At 42.1% G+C, this 24201-nt stretch overlaps 1 protein-coding gene across 1 annotated transcript in view; it reads right to left on the bottom strand.

Annotated features, from left to right (window-relative positions):
- Positions 1–24201, bottom strand: part of PIK3C2G (phosphatidylinositol-4-phosphate 3-kinase catalytic subunit type 2 gamma) — a 367788-nt gene that overhangs the window by 111416 nt on the left and 232171 nt on the right. The window contains exons 22-23 of the mRNA XM_090041603.1: positions 22185–22321; positions 18569–18738 (exon numbers count right to left, since the gene is read on the bottom strand). Coding sequence (XP_089897729.1) covers positions 18569–18738; positions 22185–22321 — 307 coding nt within the window. The remainder of the gene's footprint in view (positions 1–18568; positions 18739–22184; positions 22322–24201) is intronic.

Raw genomic sequence — 24201 nt, 5'->3', positions numbered from 1 at the left:
AGTTGGGCCATCTCTTTCTCGCTCTAATTGCCAAACCAAACCTTTGAGTCTAAACGACCCCTATGTTCTGTAATGTCCCACACCTGCATCTGAATGCTCAAACTGGTGCCCATCAATATCAAAGCATGAAGTCCAACATGGAAATACTGCTTATTCAGAGCATGTTGCAATCTTGCACATTAAATCAACCTCATGGTTATTTGAGCCGAAATTGGAAGTAACAGTTATTTTAATGGAAGATGAATAGTGTGTAAAATTGTGTTGGGCTGGACCACAGGACAACTTCTATATGGCAGGGTGGCTGTAAACAGTAGCCAATTCTTTGTTGCTGTGGTTGTTAAAGATTTTGTTTGAATGTGTAGCTGGTATTTGTCAGTGCCTGTGTTATTTACAGCTTGACTTATATTGTAGGGAGATTTGAAGTAGTTTTACAAGGTTCTTAAATTTCTCATTTTCCTTTAAGTCTTTCTTCTGAGGTGGTAGACCTGTCCTTCAGTATTCATCTGGAAAATATGATGTAGCAAATTGATTTTTCTTGGAGCATTTAAGCCTGGCTTTATTTAAGCTTTTGTGACATCACAGTCTCTCTTCCATGGTAACCTCTGAAACCAGCTGGATACTGAAACTCCATAGCAGCAATATTTAGTCAAGCCAGAGGCTCATTATGAGAGCACCATGCAATTAAAAAACAACTACAATATGATAGAAAAGTAATATAGCATAGTGCAGGAAATGAGAATGACTAAAATGGAGACATTTTTAATTGTAATGTGAAAAACTAAGTTTCAGTAAGAGGAGCTTTTCAAACACTCAGTATGATATTTAAGAAAAAAAATACACACAGGAGTGAATTTCTGTATGCTCATGCAAGGGTCTCCCTCTGCATGCAGCTTTTAAAAAAACTACTTGAGAATAAGACAGGAAGAAGAAAAATTACCACAGAAGAGCAAAGTATAAACAGCCCCCTGACTCCCCTCGGGCACATGCACACCTACAACCAGAACAAACAGAAGTGGCTTCTTTATGGCATGTCTATGCAGCTTTTGTGGTGTTCCTCAGAGTGCTGTGGAAATCCACATCTCTCTCATGCACTCAAGTCCCTGCAAATCCATAAGGCAACTGCTGGGTGGGTAGTCATTTGTAGTGACTTTTAGTCTTTAACCTAAGACAAAGGCATATTACAAAAGTAAACACATATATAGATTTTTCAGGGACTCAAGTGGGGTTGAATAGGAGTCCACTCAGACACCAAAGCGCCACTTAAATGCCTAATAAAATGGAAGAGGATGTGCCCCCTGCTCTTTTTTCATTGATGTACACTGGCTGAAATCTATTACAAAGTAACATACATTCTGAAAATTAGCACTTCACTTGAAGACCTAGGAATATCTTTAAGAAAGGGAAGAAGGAGGATTTGGAGAACTACAGATCAGTCAGCCTCACCAAAGTCCCTGAAAAAATCATGGACCAGGTCCTCAACGAATCTGTTTCTAAGCAGTTGGAGAAGAAGGTGATTAGGACCAGGCAGCATGGCTTCACCAAGAGCAAGTCATGCCTCATTGATTTCTATGATGAAATGAACGGCTTTGTGGATGGGGGGAGACCAGTGGAAATGGTATACTTTAATTTTTAGCAAGGCTTTTGACACAGTCTCCCATAAAATTCTTGCAGGCAAGCTCAGGAAGTATGGACTGGACGAATGGATTGTAAGGTGGATAGTGACTGGATCATTGGGCTGAGAGAGTACTAAGTTACTCGATGTCTAGATGGCAGCTGGTATCATGTGGAGTGCCCCAGGGGCCAGTCCTTGGGCCAGTTTTGTTCAATATCTTCATTGACGACCTGGAAGATGGGATTGAGTACACCCTCAGCAAGTTTGTAGATGACACCAAGTGGGGGAGAGTAGTAGACATGCTGGCAGTTAGGGCTAGGATTCAGAGAGAGCTTAACAAATTGGAGGATTGGACCAGAAGAAATCTCATGAAGTTCAGTAAGAAGTGTAAAGTCCTGCACTTAGCAATCCCATGCACTGGTACAGGACAGGAACCGACTGGCTAAGCAGCAGCTCTGCAGAAAAGGGCCTGAGGTTACAGTGGACAATAAGCTGAATATGGGCCAACAGTGCACCCTTGTTGTGAAGAAAGCCAACAGCATACTGGGCTGCCTTATTAAGAGTATTGCCAGCAGATTGAGGGATGTGGCTTCACCAGTGCTGAATACAGGAAAAGAATCACATCTGGGGTACTGTGTCCAGTTTTGGGGCCCCACTACAGAAAAGATCTAGACAAATTGGAGAGTACAGCAGAGAGCAATGAAAATAGTTAGCAGGCTGGGGCACATGACTGATGAGGAGAGGCTGAGGGAACTGGACTTCTTTACTTTGGAGAGGACAAGACAGAGTGGGGATTTAATAGCAGTCTTTAACTACCTGAAGGGTGGTTCCAGAAAGGATGGAGCTAGACTGTTCTCAGCGGTGACAGATAACAGAACAAGGAGCAATTGTCTCAAGTTGCAGCAAGGGAGGTAGGAAAAACCTCTCTCATTAGCAGGGTGAATGAAGCACTTGAACAGGTTACTTACAGAGGTGGTGGAATCTTCATCCTTGGAGGTTTTTAAGCCCTACCTCAGTTGGGGAGGGTCCTGCTTTGAGCAGGTTTTGGGATTAGATGGCTTTCTGAGGTCCCTTCCAACCCCAATTTTATATGAATTATGAATAACAACTCTAGCAAACATATAAATAAGGGTCTATCAAACTCCAAGTGGCGGCCAGCATATTTTGTGGGCAGATCCTGCAGCCAGCTGCCATTTTTGTGGGCTGTGTGGCAGGATCCCTCCAAAGATTGCCACATGACTTGAAACTGTGGATTAATTACCCTGATTAAGCCCAGGGAAGCGATTAATCCATGTGTTATTATGCATGGATTTATGGCTTCCCTGGGCTACTTAGGGTAATTAAACAAGCAGCTAACGTTGTGATTTTGGTGGGCTTGCTGCAAACCCCTCCTGCCCCAAAACCCAAAACTTACTAGCAAGCAGAGAGTCATGAGCAGCTCCACTCTGCCCTGCTTCACACCCTCCTCTGCCCCCCCACTTCCACTGTGTTCCAAGACTCTCTGCTTTCTGGTAAAGTTTTTTGGTTTTTTTTTTTGATTTGTGGGTTTTTTTGCAAGCCTGCCAAAATCGCAGAGCCTGCAGTTTTCTGTGGAGCCTGCCCGAATGAGTAGTTTCCATGAAAATCTTGCAATTGCAAATTCAATAGGTCCCTACATACACGCTATTTGGATATAATTTGATTAAAGAATGTGTTCACATGCAGTCACCTTTAAAAGTCTTTAATATGAAACACTACATATTTCAATATATCTACGTCCCAAAATATGCAGCTATCAGTTTTTCATCCAGATCACAGCTAATTCATACAGAACATTATATCTACAAGGTACCCAAAGAGCAATGACTCAACATCACTATGCATGTCTATATATGCAATAGGGAGTAAAATAGATTGCAATTTCTTCTTTGACTTCAATCAAATCAATGGGGTTGCATGGGCTTAATAAAGATTTGGCCCAGATATGCAGGGTGCTCAGTTTCAGTTTGTTGCATTTTCAGGGGAACATAAGTAAGAGATCTGGTCTTGACTATGCCACTATTTTGAGAGACCAAAAGCCTGCTTCCTGCACGGCCATTCCCAAAAAAGTAAGCCATATGTATAACAGTATGGCCACTGTATATCATCTAGAGATGTAAGATTTTAGCAAAACAGTCTCTATGAGAAGAACTGGTTTAACTTGGTCTAGGCTATGGCTGTACTGCTTACAAGCAGCTCCAGCTTCACTCAGTAAAACTGTATTATCAGGCCTCTTTTTTCATTGGAAGTTGAAACTCAGTTGGGGATATAATGGAAATCTTTCAAGACATATTGTAAGGCACTTCCTGAGAAGAGAGGATTTTTTCAGTTTTGGGCCCTAAGTAATTATACTTTGCTGCAACTGTGACATAAGGTTTATTAAACTAATTCAAGAAAAAGCAAATTTAGTTATGAATTTTACTCAGTATTGCTTTGGAGTTTCCAGATTTTCATAGGAATACTTTTTATTGTCCCTTTGGAGGCTAAGAATATTTGGATGATGTCATGGGAGGAAGGAAAGAAACTTGAAGTAAATGAATAAATCAGCATGCAAAAGCAAAAAACAAATTTTAAAAAAAGGAAGTTGGGGGTGTGATGGGAAAGTTTACTGGGACTTTACTGTAGGCTACAGACTAGGATCTTTCACATTTACTAAGTCCCATGGAACATCTGAAATAAGCTGATGATGAATTTATGAGGTCAACAAAGGTTCCAAACTTCCCCTGTAATGAATCCCACAGTATGGGACATAGCTAGTGAGAAAGATATCTTGACTTCCTTATTTAGTAACTGCAGGCCATGAGGAAAATCAACAGCAAGTGACCTTTTCCCCTGATCCAATCTAAACTTCCCATTGTGTTGACAGTGAAAAGTTTGCTTTAGTCCTAAAACATTTGTAATGAGATGCATGGCAATGACAGATTAAACAGATTTTTAAAACAGTGCAAATGGACACAGAACAAAGTGAATGAAAAGCCACGCAGAACAGCTCTATTTGTTGCTTAAAATCTGCTTCTATATCCATCCACCCACATATGCACACAAAATTTTCTAAAGTCACCCAGGCTGAGTCATGAATGAATGGTAGTACTCAGGAGGACTGACCAGAACACAGATGTAACCAACAGAGTAGTAAAGGTTTCAGGGAGTGTTGGAGTGCTGACGTCTCTTGTGAAACAACCCCTGAAACCTTCTTGAGATACAATGAAATAACAAGACAACTATGCATTACTTTGTAATCATGGGGGCTTCTTCTATAGGTTTGAAAAATATTTCTAATCACAGTAATTATGTGTGTATGGGTAACTACATCAAAATATACAGAATATTAGCAAAGACATACTTAGCATACAGTACAGAAACAATACTGTAAGCTGTACAGTAAAGCTAATCTTAAGCAACCACTTGAAAGATGGACAAAAAGCTGTGGAAGAGAGGGGCAGTCCTGCTCTAGGGGAGCTAGATTACTTACTATTTTTGCAATTATCTTTATGGAGAAAAACAAGAGACTGGTGACCATAGAATAACAGACAAGTAGGGCCGTTAGGGACCTCCAGAGGTCATCTAGTCCAATCCCCTGCCTGAGGCAGGATCATTCCTATCCAAAAAACATCCTATGAAAGGTGATGATAGGTCTCTTGTACTGGGTATAATAGGTGGCATAAAAACATATTTGAATGTTGTGACTAGGGGATACCAGTTGTGAGTTGCAAAATAAGAAGCATAATCTAAAAGTTCTATCATTTTGTAACTACAGAATTGCTTATGCCACTTGTTTCACAATTATTAATGCACTGACCTAAACTTCAGATTCCAAGATAAGATGATTTTCTGTTTATAGCTAAAATCAAAATATTCATTGCAGAATACCAGAAAGGATAAGGACTATGTAAAGCAAAGCTTCTTTGGAGACTTTCTACATCAGCTTGCTTTTTTAATTCATACCACTGCTGCTGAGCTATACAACCTGGGAGTTTGGTCTTTGGAGGGTCCTGTGGGTGACTACACACATCACAGGCTAAGTCAAGGCAAAGTCCTTTTGCTATTTAATATGGATTATGTTTACTTTTTGAGTACATGTTGAAATAACTAAGGTAAGAGCAACTCTATTAAATAAACATGTTTCTCAATACTTTGCATAAATTATCACAGCACTGAATAAGGAGACTGAGCATTTTGTTCTGGTATGTTCTTGGCCAAAATCGTGCTCCCACTCCTTCTGAATTCAACAGCAGCGTTACCATTGATTTTAAAGGGTGCAGTTCCAAGTAACATTGTCTTTGGCTTATACTAAAAATCTACAATTAATTGAGTCTTCTGCTTACTAAAACAAGCTCAGAAATGGTTGTACAGAACTGCCAACTGCTTGTGAAATAAATAAAAAAAAGCACCTTGCTGAGACTTCTATTCCTCAAATCATCCAGGGCTGATATATCTCCTTATATGTCTAAACAAAACGACAGTCTGTATCCCAGCTGCCAAACAGCAATTACAATACATTAAAATGCAATAAAAGTGACAAATGAGTGAGCAAATTTTGAGCAGCTTGCCACCAAACCAGAATTTATTTCTCCAGAGAGATATCCTCTGAATTCTGTTTCTTTAACATTTTATTTATTTATTGTGCAGCGGGCTTGCCTATCTTCACTGGGTTCCTCGGGCTTACAGAATTGCCAAAGTGATTGGTGGGGCAAACCTACCAATCAGAGACCAGCAGGGGAGGAGCTTTGGGAGTAGTCCACTGTCACGGAGTGGGGCCTGCGAGCAGCCGTGTACTCGCTAGCGCCCCCTGCCATGTCAATTAGGCAATCCAGCACCCTCGACTCGCCTGCCACATCTTTGATCTTAGGTTCAGTATGGGAGGCTGCCTACTTGCACCTATGACACTGCGCTGGTATTACCTCCGTTCCAAATGGGGTGCTCTCACCCCAGCCTTATGGGCAGTGCGTGCCTCCTACTTCCCCTGTAGCACGCCCCAAGCCTCGCAGCTCTTCCTGGATGTTGTCTGGTCCTTAACCTTCTGCGCCCTACCTGGCGCTCCCTGGGCTGGCCCGCCCCCAACGCCCCTTCTCCGGTGTCCCTGGGCTTAACCTGCAACCAGCGCCCCTTCTCTGGCACCCCCCGGGCTTGGCCCCCCTACCTGGATTAGCTCTTTACATCAACTGGGCTCAGGCGGCCTGCGCCCTACCTGGCCCCTTCTGAATCCTGTCAATGATGATCCTCACATTAAGTGTGTCCCATTAGGCTCAGGCGGCTGGAGCCTTACCTGGCCCCTCTGGTTCCTTGAGCTCCCCTGTTGCTGGAACATTCTGGAACACTCCTTGGCCCGCACCTGTCTTGGGTGCTTGTCAATGATACATGCCGCCCGCCTTGGGGTGGCTTGATATAGTACGTGGCCCACCTAGGGCCTGTCGCCCCCTCTCTGGGGCCTAAGCTGCGCTTCCCCGCGCTCGTGCCGTGCCTCCTGCACGTCCGCAGCCCCTCTGTGGCCTGCGCTGTGCTCCCCGCACTTCCTTGCCACCTCTGGGGTCTATGCCGCACTTCCCGCACTTGTGCCGCGCCTCCTGCACATCCTCACCCCCTCTGTGGCCTGCACTGCACTCCCTCGCCACCTCTGGGGTCTATGCCGCGCTTCCTCGCCCCCTGTAGGGTCTAAGCGCCCTTTTGCAGCCACGCTGAGCACCTCTGCAGCACTCAGCACACTGCGCCCCTGTGGCACTGCTCACTGCACCCCCCACTGGGGAGTCCCCATGAGGCCTCCTCTCACCCCTACAGCCTCACCCAGTCCTCCGGTGTAACCATAAGTAAATCAAAGAGTCAGCCAGCCAGCCGGCTACAACATAACATAAGCGCCAGGCTTATAATACAAACCCCACACAATGCTGACTCTCACCCATACATCTGTCTGGGCTCTCTCTCTCCCTTCGCATCATTGCAGCCAGTCAAACCACCACCATTGACTCTGCTGCTCAGGTCTCCCACAGAGCTGCGGCTCCTGCGGCTGCCAGAGGGGAACTGCTTCTTAGGCTCCCACCTGGGCTGTTTATGAAGGCTCGGCCCTGCCCCCTTCTGGTCACCTGACCTGTCTGGTTGCTGCGGCAACCGGCACCTGAGCTGCCCCTAGTGATTGGCAGTTCCTTAACCCTATATTAGTCACAGGACACCTCCTTGATCCTGTGACATCCACTCCACCCCCATGTCAGGGCGAGGCAAGGAGTGGACTTAATTGAAAACTGTGCTCCACCTCCCTCCAATTGGCCAGTCTTCAATCTTGGGACATAGCCCCGAAAGGAATGGTAGGCAGCCATGTCCCCAACCCCTCACCGTGAAAGAGCGTGGCAAGCCAGTGCAGGTACTGCTGCACAGAGGGTCTGAGAGGGACCAGACCTTGGGAGCCGCTTGAGGCAGCTTGCATCTCCAACCCCAGCACGAGGCTGGATGGTGCAGGCGTCGCTCCACAGAGGGTCTAAGAGGGACTAGAACCTTGGGAGCCTCGACCCCGGCACAAGGCTGGCACAGATGCAGATGCCACCGAATGGTGAGTAATTGTCAGGTTGAGAGCCCTTGGAGGGAGCAGGGGGAAGTTCAGGCCCCATTGTCCACTGCTGGGCGTGAGGGCTTATTGGCAGTGCAGGCTCTGCAGTGCATTGGGCCTGTACTGGAGCCCCAGCTCTCGGCATGCACGAGGCAGCCCAGACCCGCAACCTTCTGAGAAGGCTGAGCCATCCGGACATGTGAACAAGCCAGGAACCCCACGCGGGGACTGAGACAGAGCACCCGCTGCATGAGCCACTTGCCTAGGTGGGGATGAAACACCAGGAACTGTTGCTGGACCCCTATTCGCCAGGAAGCACGAGTTCTCGGGCAAGGGGTTTCCCACCAGGGAGGAACACAGTGGATAGCTCCATCAGAGGGGATTTAGGCTAGAGAGAGAAAGAGATGCCTCTAGATGAGGGGGGTATTTGGGATTACCATGCCTTACATTTTGGAATGTTATTAATTGCTTGCTGCGTCTTATATTTTGGAGTTTTTATTCATTGCTTGTTATGTTTTCTATTCTGGAGAGTTCATTAACTGCTTATTGTGCTTTACATTTTGGGGATACTTACCCATCAATTGCTGGGACATACCCTCTGAGGCTCTGTGGGCAAGGTTTGTCTCATGGTTCTTGGGGACTGCTATACTTACCTGTTCTGTTATTTGCTGACTTAAATATATTATATGTAAATATTTATCTTTATCACCCATCCAGTTTTTAAATAAACCATGTATATAGTTAAGACATTGTGTCCTGGTCTTCCTCTATAGATACACCAGAGAAGGGGAAGCTGCAAGCAAGCTGCAGTTTCCATCTCAAGCATGTACGCCCTACTGGCCATCCCCTTCTACTGGAAAGTGGGGTACACACTCTGGTACACTTGGGCTACAATTGCAATAGGAAGTAGAGAGGCTTTGACACACAGAGCTGCCACTGAAGTGCTCTTGAAGACAGTTAAGTGCTCTATGCATGGAGGAACTGCAGCAACTGGTACTTCAGAATATGACTGGTTGTTTTCATGCACTCTTAAGACGTGTCCAGAAAAAAAGCCACTTGAACTGAATGCCAAATAATTTGGTTCCATATTGGTAATTTTCCATCATTTCTACCATTTCTGGAAATACAGAAATCTGAAGAAAAGAAAAAAAAGTTTCCCATACAAGTGAAATCTGTCTTTGATCCTAATTCCCTTCCTATAACATCCATCACAAGACACAGGAATATAAGATTGTAAAGGACTTCTGCTATCCCAGAGAGCTGTACAACATAATCTCTTTCATAAATTGATCTAGCTCCACCTTAAGTGTAGTAAGGTTTTTTACCCTCACTGTTCGTATTGGCAAGCTGTTCCAGAATATCACTGATTTTATGGTCAGGAGTCCCTTTCTCTACTTTCCAACCTAAACGTATTTATGGACAGTTTCTAGTCATTTGTTCTTTTGCCAACACTGTCCTTTAGCTTAAATAGTTTTTCTCCCTCATTGTTACCTTTCTGATGTCTTTATAGATAACAATCATCCTCTTAGCATTCAGTTGGTAAACTAAAGAAGCCATACTTTCATATGATGGGATTTTCTATTTTAATTATCATTTTAATAGCCCCTCTCTGCACAGAGTTTGAAGGCATCTTTCTTGAAAATGGACAAGAACTGCATGCAATATTCCAAATAAAATCTCACTAGTGCCTTATACAATGACACTGATACATTCCTATCACTCTGGTCCGATTGGGTTGCATCACATTGGTATTTCATAATCATCTTCTAATTGACTAATAAGCTTACTTTCTCTGTTATTCCCAACCCATGAATAATACCTAGCAGAAATCCTTCTCATTAGTGCCTGATTGCATGACTTTACATTTTGTTCTATTAAACGTTTAACCCATTTCTATAATTCAATCAAGGGCACCCATTTCCTTCTGTATGATATTCTGATACTCTGTATTGATGAAGTTGCCCAACTTTATATTTCCCAATCTACATCCACATTTGACAACTGACAGGCACCCAAGTAATCAGTCTGTGTTTCAGAGCAGCTGAGCAACAAGCAGAAGCATATTTGAATTGTTTTTATATAGATTTAAATAGCTTACTTGTGGCATCCTTTTTGAAAACGTTGAGTACCTGATACTATAAATAATTGCTTTCTAAGAGCATCTAATTTTGCAGGTTGCAAGGAGTTTGGTTTTGGTTTTGGTTTTTTTTACCAACCATGTCTTCTTAAATATGTAGAGAGGAGGTGAGGGAGACAGGTAAGCTGGAAACAGCAATATTTATACAAACTGTTTCAATATTCTAAGAGTGTGACTTCCTCCAGAATAACATAGCACTAATGATCTTTAAAATACCAGACATGGGGAAAGGTTTAAAATGTGCTGCATAGAACAGTAAAAATGTAGCAGAGTTTTAAGAGGCCTATTCAAAAACAGTGCATCAGAGGTGCAGGAGGTGTAGATATCACTAGACAAAAGAGAAAAGAGTCAAACTATGATGATTTGAACAGAAATGTACAAGATTTCCTTAGGGTATAAGTTTAAATCCTTTATAAATGGCACATATAAATAGATTGGAGCACATTTTTTAGATAAGGACAAAAGGCAAAGATACAGCATGCAGAACAAACAGAGCAAGTTATCAAAGTCAAGCAATTTGAAATTCTTCACATGTTGGAAGCATAACTATTGAATGTGAGAAGACCAACTTGTATGGTGAGAGAAGTGGTAAGGGGCAATGGCATTTAAAGACAATGGAGATATAGCAGAGAAGACATTTATTTAATTTTTGATTCATCAGAATTTAATGTTGATTTCAATGTGGAACTACTTATCTCCAAAGGCATTTTATAAGGCATTCACAGGATGGCCTAGACAGAGAGCAAATTTTGAAGATATGGAGCCACTAAAGAAATTTATGTGCAGTAAATCTCCAGGCCTGGAGGGAATTTCACTAGTGTTTCTACAAGTAATAAATAACACTGTACTGTATCCTGATAACTGTTAATGAGAATATACAATAAACTTCTTGAAACAGCAACTGCTCCTGAAGATTGGAAAGCAGTTAATGTGGTGCTTCAACTTCAAATAAAAGCTAAGAAGGGATATTGGGAATAACAGACCGGCTGAACTGAGTTCTGGAGAACTCAACTGAGTGTGTAATTAAGGAAAGAGCAGAAGAACTTTACATGTGGATAAATAAAAACTGATGGGGTCAAACCAGCACAGCTAGTAGAAGGGAAAATGCATCTCTCTAAACTGTTAAGATACTTAGACAGGATAATAAATAACATCATAGTTACAGATAGGCCACTGAACATAATTTACTCTGATTTCAGAAAAAGCTTTAAATGAGTTCTCTCCATAAGAGCCTATTGAAGAAAATGAATAACCTAGAGTAAAAGACAAAGTATTATCCAGGATCACTAACTGGGTAAAGCATGGGAAAGACTAATAATAGACACCTACTCTTCAACATTGAAAAAGACAATAGCAGCATGGAAAAGCCACCATCAGAATCATGCTTAGGAGCTCTAAGGTTTAAATTTCCAGTAATGACTTGTGCTGATGGGTGCCTAACTTGGCACCTGTAAGAAGGGCCTAATTTTCAGAAATGATGTCCTCTGAAACTCAGGCTCCTTTAAATATTTAGTTGGTAATCCAAGAAGTAAGGCAACAAAATCACATCTGAAAATGTAGGCTCCAATTCTGCAAGTCATAATCTCATTAGCTGCAATGGAACCTCTCAATTGCTGTACGTTATTCATACAGAATTGTTAGGATTGGGGCCTTAGATTTTTGGAGAATAACAGGGACAGCAAATGGGGTGAAGTCAGCTGGTGAATTTAAGCTGTTTGAATGAATGTAAAATAATGCATCCCAAATTGATTTCTGCAGATGGAAGTGGGTGGGGATGCAGATTGGCAGCATGGTGGAAAATGCAATTTCATTTAAGTTAATTAATTGACCTGGTCTGAAATTTTCTGATGATTTTCTTAATCAGGAAATGAATTATTATGGAAAAGGAAAGGGGTTTTTTTTTGCCCCCTTCCCCCCCCCCATTAACATTTTACTTCTTGGCATAAATTTTAAAGAGAAAAATTAATTTTTCAATTTTTAACTTTGAATTTCTGTATTTAAACCATTAAAGTTGGAAATCATTCATAATAAAGATAAAAGCTATATTTTCTATCTTTGGCTTGTTCTCCAACTTCTGCCATATCAGAAGGAGAAAGCATTAAAAGGATTATTCCCTATCACTCTCTCAAATTAGCACTTTCAGTGAAAAATAATACTTAACACTACAAGTGAAAAGAAAGTATAACTTTTAGGAACAAAAAGTGGTACCTTTCCTATTGTCTCCCAGTGGATGTATCTATGCATGCAATTAGTTTGAAGCAATACACTCTGGAGCAGTTGGTGCCAGAGTAAACTATTCCCAGGCACAGTGTCTATATGTGCACCTGGGACAGCAGCAATTTGAGCTGGGGTGGAGCAGCTTATGCCAGGGCCACTCAGCCCTGGGCTCTGGGTGGTGGTGTAGGGGCTGGCTGGGGCATGAAGATGCTAAAAGTGTGAAACTGTGACTAGGTGGGAGGCAGGAATCTGGCCCTGCACTGGCTGGGCTGACTGGCCACAATTTATGCCTATGGTCAGTGTCTATACATGCATAGAATCTCAGTAAATTACCCTGGCCTAAAACAGTATTGTCTCCACCAGTACTATCTTAATGCAGTGTAAATTAGTTTACTGAAGCCTAATATCCTTGCACATGAAGACTAATTAATCTACTCCACAGAAAAGCACATGTGTAGCCCTGGCCACTCTCATGCTTTCTCATTGCTTTTGAACTGGAAAAGGTTCCAGAATACGAGCATGGCATTTTTGATATTTCCTGGAGAAAGTATGGAATTTCTTAAATAGAAAATTTCCTTAAAAAAAAAATGTCAAAAAATACCTTAAGAGCAATATTTCACAAATGGAAAGCAGTGTCAATCTGGGGGAAAAAAAGACAAAGAGGTCTTTGTGGGTAAGGCCAGTGAAATCCAATGTGCAGTAACGAGTAGTAGTTAAACAAGATGGATGGGTGGGAAAAGAACACAGAGATTATTATGGGATGATGTGGATAGCAATGACTAGGAAAGTTCAGAGAAAGAGGTTGAAAATGATTAGAAGTATATAGTGACAGGCTGGTAAATTCATGAGTGTGGACATGCATACATTTGGAACCATTTCAAAAGGGGAACATTTCAAAGGGAAGCAGCTGATATATTGAAACAATTACATGTGAATGAATTTATAACAATTCATATGTAGCAAACCCATTCCAACTTTAACACTCCTTTATCCATGTTTAAAGGCAGAGAGATTTTGCAGTGAACCATAGTTTAAACAAATCCTTTACTGGATAACTCACAAAAGGAGAAGAGTTCATGGAGAAAACTAGCTAGAATAGAAACAAAATGTATGGAACAGAGAGGCAGAATTCGGCCCTTGTTCTTACACTTGTCAACCACTGCCTAAACTCCTGCATGCTTATTTATGAAATCAGTGGAAGTGTTGTGTGAAGATTAGGGAATACAGTACTTACCCAAAATGAAATCATGAAAGGACAGGACATTTCGAATGAATAAGGGAAAAACATTTCTTAACACAGCTGGGAGTCCATTGGTGCAATTCATTATTATAGAGCAACACAGATTGAATTAAAGAATTAAAGGAAGTTATATACTTTACCTAGCAACGTGTGTTGCTTTTTAAGATATAAAAATAAGAAAAAGCAATCTCATGTGTAGGCCCCTACTGAATTCAAAGTGGAAGTGAACTGTACAGTGGCTCCTTTAATCTTTCAGGTTCCCCCACAGCTCCTCTCACCTGCTGCTGTTTGGAGAAGCTTTGCTTGTGGCTTGCTCCTGATAAGCAGGGAAGTGAAAACCACAGCTTTAAACACGGTGCTGTTTTTGCCCCCCGCTGATCAGCAGCAAGCACTGGGGCCACTTGGGCCCCTTGGCCAATCAGCATTGAGAGACAAAAATAGCACCATATTTAAAACTGCAGATTTTGCCTCCCTGATGATCAGGAGTGAGCTGCAAGGGGGCCCCCTACACCAATGTTTTTTCTTTATCAGCAAATAGATTTTTATGGAAAAGGGAAGATTCTCCCCTGCTGCCATGGGGAGGCATGCAGGGGAAACTGCAAGATCAAAGGAGCCACAGCACAGCCCACTTCCACCATGAATTTGGTAGGGCTCTACTCATGTTTCTTTATCTAAGAGTGCTCTAGGATCAGGAAATGATTTTCTTCTCAAGAACAGTGTTATACTATTGACTAATTGTATATCAACTTCTAACCCTTATTCTGAACACTGCTAGAAGTAGGATATTATTATAATTAAATCCTTATGCTGCCCTATGGGTGTGCATGGCCCTTTGAGGATCAACTCCTAGATCCAATGACCACTAAAGTCAATGGGAATTTTACTATTAGTTTTCGCAAGAGCAGGATTGACTAAAAATGGAAGAGATTCACAATGAAGACAGAAGTAATTTCTGAAACATTTCCCAGTGAAATGTATTGGAAACTTTTCAAAAAAGGAAATGCATCAGCCCCAGTTGTCTTAGATCTTCTGGTCACAGGTTTCTCCTCTGCCAAGATCTGTGTGGTTGCAAATGCACAACGGCCTCCCTCATGTAAAACAAGTCATGTGCAGGCTTCTCCCACTGGTCCCAAGGACAAAAGACATGTGGGGCTCAGCGAAAATGCTTCAAGGACACCCTCAAGCCAAAAATTAAGAGATGTGGCATTGACATCACAAATTGGGAAAAACTAGCCCAGGACAGGGGTACACGGTGATGCCTTGTGAGAGAAGGTGCATCTCTTTTTGAGGAAAACTGTCTTACCCTGGAGCCAGAAAAATGACAGAAATGGAAGGAAGGGAAACAAGACTGAGAAAACTGTGGTCTGACCCTCCCTTTAACCACCATTTGTGGCATCTGCCAAAGAGTCTGTGGCTCTGGGATCAGCCTTCTTAGCCTTCAATGGACTCATCTACAACTGTTTACTTGAGTTGTGGGAGTGATCATCCTCAACCATGAGGGATCACCAATGTCAACAATAATAATGATAACAAGAACTTAAAAGCTTTGTAATGGTATGTCATGTAAAGAGGTACTCTTTTGGCGGGCTTCACCTGCTTCTGGAAGATATTAATGGGCATGTGTGGTGTAGAGCTGGCCCTTTGAAATGTTTCAAAGGCATGTGAAACATTTAGTTTGTTACTTCTATCCACACCCTCAGTGGGGATAGTGAACTGGATCATTTAGGTGACCCAATTCTTGCATATTGTTCTATGATCAGTCTTTGCGTGTTATTTAATTGTGGAAACTAGTGTTTTTCTAAAATGTTTCAGGTTACCTAAATCATCTCACCTTCAAGAGCTCCTTTTCAGAATTATACTAGATAGGCTGGAAGAATTTGCTGCCCTTAATTCTTCAGGCTACTATATTCTTTCAGTTAACTTACAGTAGAACACAGAATACATTAGAAAGCATTTCCTTATGATACTTCATGAGGGACCAGTGTTTGCTACTTCCAAGCTCCAGATTTTGAGAATGCACCATGGGCATTTAGATCTGTAGTAAGCAAGTCACTTTCCTTAGCTCATGGGGGAAAAAGAGAGAGAGATAGCATGGTGTTGTAATCAGCACGAAGAGGGGACTTCTTTTCCTGAAAAGCTTTCACAGAAGCATTTTAATTAAAAATGTGAAAGAATCTCTGATGTCTTTATTACTTGTATGAGCAAGGGTTTCCATTATGAGATGCTGATGCTACTGATTTTTTAAAGTTGCCTCAAGGTACTCCACTGCAACACATATTAGTTCTATTGCATAGGAAAACACAAATTCAGCACAAACACCACTGAGGTTTCAGAAGTTTTGTTGCTATTTTTACTCACATTACTCTAGTAATGAAATCATTACTATAAGATCATGGTTAAAAGGCAAATAAGTTTTGGAGAACTGAGCTAAAATTCTAGTAAATGGTCATTAAAACAGACTACTGCTTTCCCAAAATTTGCTCTGTGTATTGTAAAAGAATGGATGGACAAAAATTGAATGGAAAATTTCAATGCTTATGAAAGATTGAGCTCTGTGGGCAATGGAAATCTGAAATCCATGTCCATATACATTTGATGAAGGACACACAATTCTCATGTGTACTACAGCCATTTATCTTAACCCTACTTTGTGGGGGTGTGCAGGAAGCACATTGGTTCCTAGTGTTTGCAGCCAACAAAAAATATATTAATCCTATTCCTCATGCAGAAGCATGAATTAACTAGAAGGACTATTTTAAGGGTGTTAGAAAATTTTACAAAAATTAAAAGGCAACAAGCTATATGAAACAAAATGCCTGTATTTAATTAAAATACAATTTTTAAATAGCTTTTTAGATTAAATACAACTGTATAATATAATTCCATTATTAATAATGTCAATTATTATTATAGCATTCTATAGCTATATACTATAGCATATAACACCTTTGGGTGTTATATGTCCTACTGCATTGAGCTATATTCAGCTCTCTCCTATTAAATCATTTTTTGCCCTCACAAAATTATTATTTAAGGGAACTCTGGACTGATTCCAATAGGAACTTTGCCAAGTGAGAGCCCCAGCACATGACTCAGCAGGTGCATGCATATCTCTTTGTGATTCTGCTGTGCGTAATTCTTTCCATAGTAAATAAGGGAAATTAAGAGAGCATATCTGGAATGACTGACACTCATTCTGAACACTGCAACTAAATCTTTTGACTGCATGGCTCAGAACTATTTATTAACCACGTCAGGCTCCTTCACATCTATACGCCCACAATCTTATTTCAGTCTAACATGCAGAGATAGTCTAAAATAGTCAAATGAAAACCAAAATGAAAAAAGGAATGATTAATTCAAGCCAACCCATTCTGGGGCCAGTTCAGGTAAATCATTAGGAAAGGTGAAAGGAGGACTCCCCACATTACTCAGAGGAGATGCTTAGCAACTGCACACATTGCTACAAAGGTCTATTGAAATGCCTAAGCAAACTGCAGTTATCAGAATTTCATTCTAATTTCTTTCTTCATAGTGAAATCACCAACAAAGAGCCAGAATAGGGGATGCACTTTGTATATAACTGCAGAATCTTTATAAAATTGGTAAAGGCCATGAGAGTTTCTACATTATATCTCAGTACTTTAATGGAGTTTGGGTTTACACTGCAAATATTAATTGCAACTACTAAGTCAGGGCCTGGTTACACTGGAATTTTAGGTGGCTCCTGGAGCTCTTAACCCACTGATTGTCCTCACATTAACACCTTAAATTGAATTTATGTAAGTATTATGTGGCTCAAAGTCACATTACTCTAGGGCAGGGTTATCTTTGTTCTGTGTTACCAGATCATGTTATATTAGGGTGTAGCCACTTTAGGCTACACCTTAGTGTGAACAACCCACCCACCCTCCTTGGTCCAGATCAGGGCTACTGCACTATTTATCCTGGGGAAGCAGGCATGGAAGTGTTAAACTGCCTGCCTGGCCACTGCCACTACTGCTGCTCTCTGGGCCAGAAGAGCAGCCCAGCAGTAGCGCCAGGCAGGTTCATTCTTCCCTGCCTGCTTCCTTGGGACAGATAGCAGGGGCAGCCACAAGTAAGTAATACCCCAGGGGTAGGGGAATGCAGGAGACAGGAGGAACCCTGAGGGGCAGGAAATGAGCCCTGGAGTAGGGGTGACAGGACTGGTGGAGTCCTGGGAACAGGAGAGGAAGCCCAGGATGGGGGTGAGGGATTCTTACCTTTCAGTCCTCCATGCCCCTGCTGGCTTGAAGTGTGACTGCTCCAAACTGAAACTAGCACTAACACCAATCAACATTTGTGTGGCTCACAGTGTAAGGTATAACATGGCTCATAGTGGCAAAAGGCCATAGTGACCGTGACCATAGTTTCACCCTACACGTGACAGCATATTGATTCTTCACACACACTCAAAGTGTTTGGCCTCTATGTTGAATGTGACAATAGGAAATCAATTATACCCAGCTCTGATCTGGATTTGTCATATACTGCCTGTCTACTGGAAATAGAACTGCAACAAAGAAACTTCTTGAACGTAATCCAGACACTAGATGGTAACTGATTTTGGCCCTGCTAAGGTGCATCAGATTCAAACCACTGACCTAAAAGAAAGTTTTCATACCTCAGCCATTCATCTTGATAATAGCATTAAAATTGCTGTGTATGGCACTACAAAAGTTTCAGGAGACAAACAAGGCATGGACTTCTTTGCAGTGCTCATCAGCATTTATAATAATCACTGGAACTACTTTAAACTTTATAAGTAAACTTATTATAGGGACCAACCTTTTAATGCTTCCAAATTTCTGTGCATGACCTAAAATTTTTCCAAAATCAATATGGAACATATGGCCAGTGTTTGTCAGCATGATGTTGTCATTATGTCGGTCACAGACTCCCAGGATGAAGGTAACAACACACCAGCCAGCACAGGAATGGAAGAAATTCCTTACTGCCTAATTGATAAAAAGAAAAAACACAAGTGTTTGTGTATGGTACCAACAGTAAAAACCAAGCACTTCCAAATATGCTTAAAGTTAGATTTGGCCTTAGTTTTGCAGAATTAGGGACTAAATTAAGAGTGGGGCAACTGCCAAAGTCCAACAGATCAGTAATCTGTCTGACCAGTTATTCCATCTAAAAATGGCTGATTTTAAAGAGGGAGAGCCTTTCATCCAAGAATTCAATTAAATTCATGAAGTAATTAATTAAGCTTTACAACATCCCTGGATAAGGATTACAACCCCATTTTACAGAGAAAGAGCATGAGACATAGAAAGATTAAGTGACTGCCCAATATGTCAGTGATTTAGAAAACAAGTCCTGATTCTGATATGTTTGCTCTAACCACTAGATACTCACTGAGGGGCTGATCCAAAACTTCCCATTGCCTTCAGTGGCTTATATACCAGAACTTCAGTGCCTAATTGAAATTTCCCCAAAGGAACCTGCTCAACTACTCCTACAGAATACTCCTCTATTACCATACCATAGAGAAGGGGTGGGTGAAGGGTTCGTCCTAACCCCAGATGATACTTTGAAGAATCAGAATCTCCAGTGAATCCAACTAAACTATTTGTCTTAGTAGTAATGTGAGTCTTTTATATAAAGCTCCAATGCATTTTACTTCATGGTTATTAATTTTGCAGTCAAAATCTCATTGCTTATAATACTGTATTATCCTTATGCCACACAATCCAAGATAAATAACTGCTTAAGTATTAGTGATCTTAATAAAGCGGTGCTAAATCTAGTGACAGATTTGGAGGGAAGCATTCTGGAATGGTTAGACAACAGCACCAGAATTCAGGACACCTATGTTTTATTCCTAAACTGTGCCATTTTGTCACTGTATACCTTTGGACAAGTCACCTAAACTTTCTCTGCCTCTGTAAAAGGATAGGAAGGCTTACTTACCTACAGAACTTTCTGAGATGCTTGGATAAAAACTGTTATACAAGCAAAAGTAATATTACCAAGGGGAGGGTAGAAATTAATTTTATTATATGTATATACAAAAATTGCATATTTACCCTGTGTAGTCAGAACTGACTGTACTTCATTTATCTAAAAAGTAAAAGTAATGGGTAGGGTTGTGCAAAATGGCTATGTCTCGTTTTGATCTTGGATTTGGCCATTTTGGAGGACAGTGATTTGTTTCGGTGTTTTGATCTGGCCAAATCTGTTCCAGAGTTTTGATACTGTTTCGGAGATTTGGATCAGTCGGGGAGAGGCAGGGGGAGTCACGGGAGAAGCCCCCATGGCTGCCCTGCCTGGCCCCATCCCCCACCTGGCCCCAGCCTAGTTCTGGCACTTTAAAAAAAAGAAAAACACTGCAGTCGCTGGCTCTGGCAGCAGCAATCAGAGCCTCTAAGGGCTCATGGAAGAGTCCCCCCATACAGCACAGGGCAGTGCAGGACAGCTGGTGGCAGTGGGGATTGCTCCCCCATCTGGCACCCATGCAGCAGCTGCCCCATGGTGCATGTGCAAGATAGCTCGGTAGAGAGGTGTGTGCTGTCTGGGAGCTAGGGCAGCTCTAGCAGTCAGCCGGAGCCCAGTAGCACTCAGCCCCAGCAGCCCCAGCTCCCAGACAGTGTGTAGTGCCTTGGTGAGCTGTGCTGCACCTGTGCCATGGGGCAGCTGCCGCACAGGTGCCAGGCGGGGGAGGAAATTCCTGCTGCCCCCCACTGCCCCACGATGTGTGGGGTGGCTCTGCCATGAACACCCAGAGGCCCCTATCACTGCTGCTGCAACCAATGACTTCAGGGCTTTTTTTTTTTTTTTTTTAAAGTGCCAGGAGGCTTGGGCTGAGTGAGGGATGGGGCTGGGCAGAGCAACTATAGGGGCTTCTCCCGCAGCTCCCCCAGCTGTGCTCAGTGCAAGCTAAGCCGAGCAGACTCAGGTGCTGGTGCTGGCCCCAGCCCGCACCATGCTGTTATCCCACATGTAGATTGGGGGGCCTGCACCCCCTGGGAGGGTTGCAGGGCTGTGCCAGACTCCTCCTGGGGGGCACGGGCCCCCAGATCTGAATGCAGAATGACAGCAGACTGCTGTCCCTCCCCCAGAGCACTGGGATTGGAAGAGACCTCAGGGACAGATTGCAGACACTGGCCAGCTACAGATGTCAATATCTGAGCAGTCCTTTTGGTCCGCTTCCTCTCCCTCTTCTTAGTTTCTATTTCCCTGCAAGCCCGGCTCCGAAACATCCAAAACATTTCTGAAATGTTTTGGATGGTTTCATTTTATTTTGCAGATGTTCTGGAGCCTTCCCTTTCATTTTGGATTCGATGTTTTGGGCACCAAAACACCTCTAAAATGAAACAACTGCCAAAATTTTGCATAGCCTTAGTAACTGGGTGCGTCTACATGTTCATTAATGCAGCTTAGGTACTGAGCATTTAGTTTAGTACTTGCTTACTAAAGTACTAACTAAATGCACAGTAACTCTAGTTACTGTGCAGTAGTGCCGACTCACGTTTTTTTCATGATGCTTAGTGCGGATTAGCCTAATAACACTGCACAGTAGGTTATTAGCATGGGTTTTTAACTGCCACATTACTGCATAGCGTTATTAGGCTAATGCGCAGTAAGTGTCTAATGTAGGCATGCCCACTGTGCTGCAAATTTATTTTAGAAAACTCTAGATTATTTGAACCGTTAAAAAAACAAGTAAGCAGGTTTTTTAAATCAATAGTTGATAGCTGCCTCCATTCTAAACTTGGGTAAAAAATTGGTACCCATCTATTGCAAGCATGAGGGGAGGTTCAGAAATGGTTTTAGAAATACAAGGTATAAGAAAGTCTTTCCATGGACTTTAGGACATATCCCTTCTAACAAGAATGTGTAAAGGGGACTTTGTGGCTTATTTCTTTCAGAGAGAGACCTCTGGTTCTATAAATAATGTTTCCTTATTTTCTGGTTGAAGTGTAACACCAGGTTGTATAAAACCAGCTGTGTTGCATAGGATCTCATAACGTAACATGACAAGCATGACCTGATGTATCATATTACAAAGGGAACCTAGTGAAAATATAGCCTTCTAAAACTGTGATTATGGATGTGGACATTCTCAAATACAGAAAAGCCATTGTTTTTTGTAATTATATGTAAAACAAACTATTTCACTAGGTGGATTAAAATAAAAAATAAAATGTATGTAGGCTCAGTGTTTGTTCTTGTTTTTAACATCTTGTATCTTCCCATTTCAATTTTTAATGTCTTTCTGACCTACTGTTGTTGAAGATGAATGGCATTGAATCTAGTATCTTTCTACTCAGAGAAATTGGGAGTTGATAGCATGTGTGATCTGTTTATCCCAAATCCAGCAGACTGAGCATATTGTCGCATCAGCTGTTTCTATTTGTATAATAAACCATTTAAAAATATTTACATTAAAACATACCTCTTGGTAACTTAATTCCAAAGGGTGATGGTGACTGAACCATTTTTTAATGGTGTTTTCTTTTAATGGTCCTATCAGTCCGGACTCCCTGTGGATTTTGGCTAGAGTTGTAGCATCTGGTACCATCTGTACCAATCCTAATCAGAGAGACAGAGTCCACAAGAAAAACTTTAAAGTTTAAAGAGAGAGAAAATGTTCATTAATTTATATCACACATCATCCTATCAGCCCACACAGAAACCATACATACTTTTCAATAAGCTTTATGGACACTTTTATAGGTGCTCCAGGGGTGGGGAGGGTGGCACTTTAATTAGAGTGGTTCTAAGAGTCCTCCAATTTTGGAGGGCTGTCTTTTGGAAAAGGTTATGTATGGTATGTGAGTAAATATGACATTGTTCTCCGGCTCTCCCCAAATCTTCTGTTAAAAAAAAGATTAAATTGAGCATTAGTATACAACAGTAACTGGTTTTTCTTGTGTAGAAATGATATTTCAGAGTTCAATTTTATTTTCTTTTGAAGCAAAATCTTCATCTATAATGAAAGAAAAGATGACCAGGATACCTTTTTAGGATTCTACTAACCACTTGGGATTTCTCCATGGCATGCTTGCATTTCTCATTCTCCTAAGTTTCTCTGCTATGTGGTCAATAAGACCACAGATTCTATTTTTAGTTTCTGTGGCCACAAAAAGGCCACAGAAACTATTTTCAGTTCCTGTGCTGTAGATAATCTGGGCACATCATTGGGATGCTTAAATGTCTCTACACTAATGCTAGGAGCATGGGGAACAAGCAAGAGTAACTTGCACTCCTGCTTTCAAGCAACAACTTCGACCTGGTTGGACTAACTGAAACCTGCAGGGACCCTACTCACGATTGGGCAGTAGGCATTGAGGGTTACAGGTTGTACAGATGGGACAGAGTGGAGGAAAAAGGGAGGGGGTGTTGCTCTCTATGTTAAGGAACAATATACATCCTCTGTAATCAAGATGGGATCAGAGGAGGGCTAAACCAAAGTATTGTGGGTCAGGATACAATGGGGTTGGGCGGAAAGAGACTTGGTGGTGGGGGTCTACTATAAACTGCATCACCAGGAGGATGAGCTAGACCTGGAATTCTCCAGACAGCTCTCAGAGGCTGTCAGATCAAGAGATATGGTTGTCATGGGTGACCTAAACTGCCCTGACATCTGCTGGGAGCAGCAGTCAGCCTAATCTAACCCCTCATATAGGTCCTGCATACAGGACCTCCACCTAATGCAGGAGGTATATGATTCCACTAGGGTAAACGCCTTGCTGGGCTTGGTGTTAGCTACAGGGGATGACCTGGTGTGGATCTGTAGGTACAAGGTAACCTAGGGGATTGAATTCACTATCCAGCAAAGGGTGGGTAAACTAACCAGCAGGGCTGAACTACTGGACTTCATGAAGGTTAACTTCATTGTGCTCAGGAGATTGGTTAGTGAGGTGTTAAAACTCAAGAGCACTGGTGAAATGGGGATCCAGGAAGGGTGGTCATTCCTCAAGGGAATGAACCTATGGGTGCAGAAGGAGACAATCCCATTGTGCATAAAGGGGGGCAAAGGGGCCAAGAAGCCCTCTTGGCTGAATAGGGAAGTCCAGTAAAGGCTAAGGGCAAAGAAAGAGGTATACAGGCTGTGGAAACACGGGGTAGCCACCAAGGAGGAGTAAACCTCCTTGGCTTGCACTTGCAAGGAATCAGTTAGGAAGGCCAAAGCAGGATTAGAACTTAGGCTGGCAACAAAAATTAAGGACAACAAAAAGTCCTTCTTCAGGTATATAGGGAGCAAAAGGAAGGCACATGGTAGCATAGTACACCTAGGGGACAAACTAGGGCAATTGGTGACAGAGAGGGGAGACAAAGCTGAGCTTTTCAAGGAGTTCTTTGTATCTGTATTCCTAGACACAGACCCAATCAAATTTCCCAACTGGATCATGGACAGGCACAGGAGGGACACCAACCCACCAACAGTTAACGCAGACTTAGTGAAAGGG

This window comes from Crocodylus siamensis, chromosome 4 (genome assembly GCF_052110815.1).
Source record: "Crocodylus siamensis isolate JL-2025a chromosome 4, ASM5211081v1, whole genome shotgun sequence".
NCBI classification, from domain to species: Eukaryota; Metazoa; Chordata; order Crocodylia; family Crocodylidae; genus Crocodylus; species Crocodylus siamensis.
Note: the sequence above shows the minus strand (reverse complement) of the source record. Positions and strands in the feature narration are given on the sequence as shown.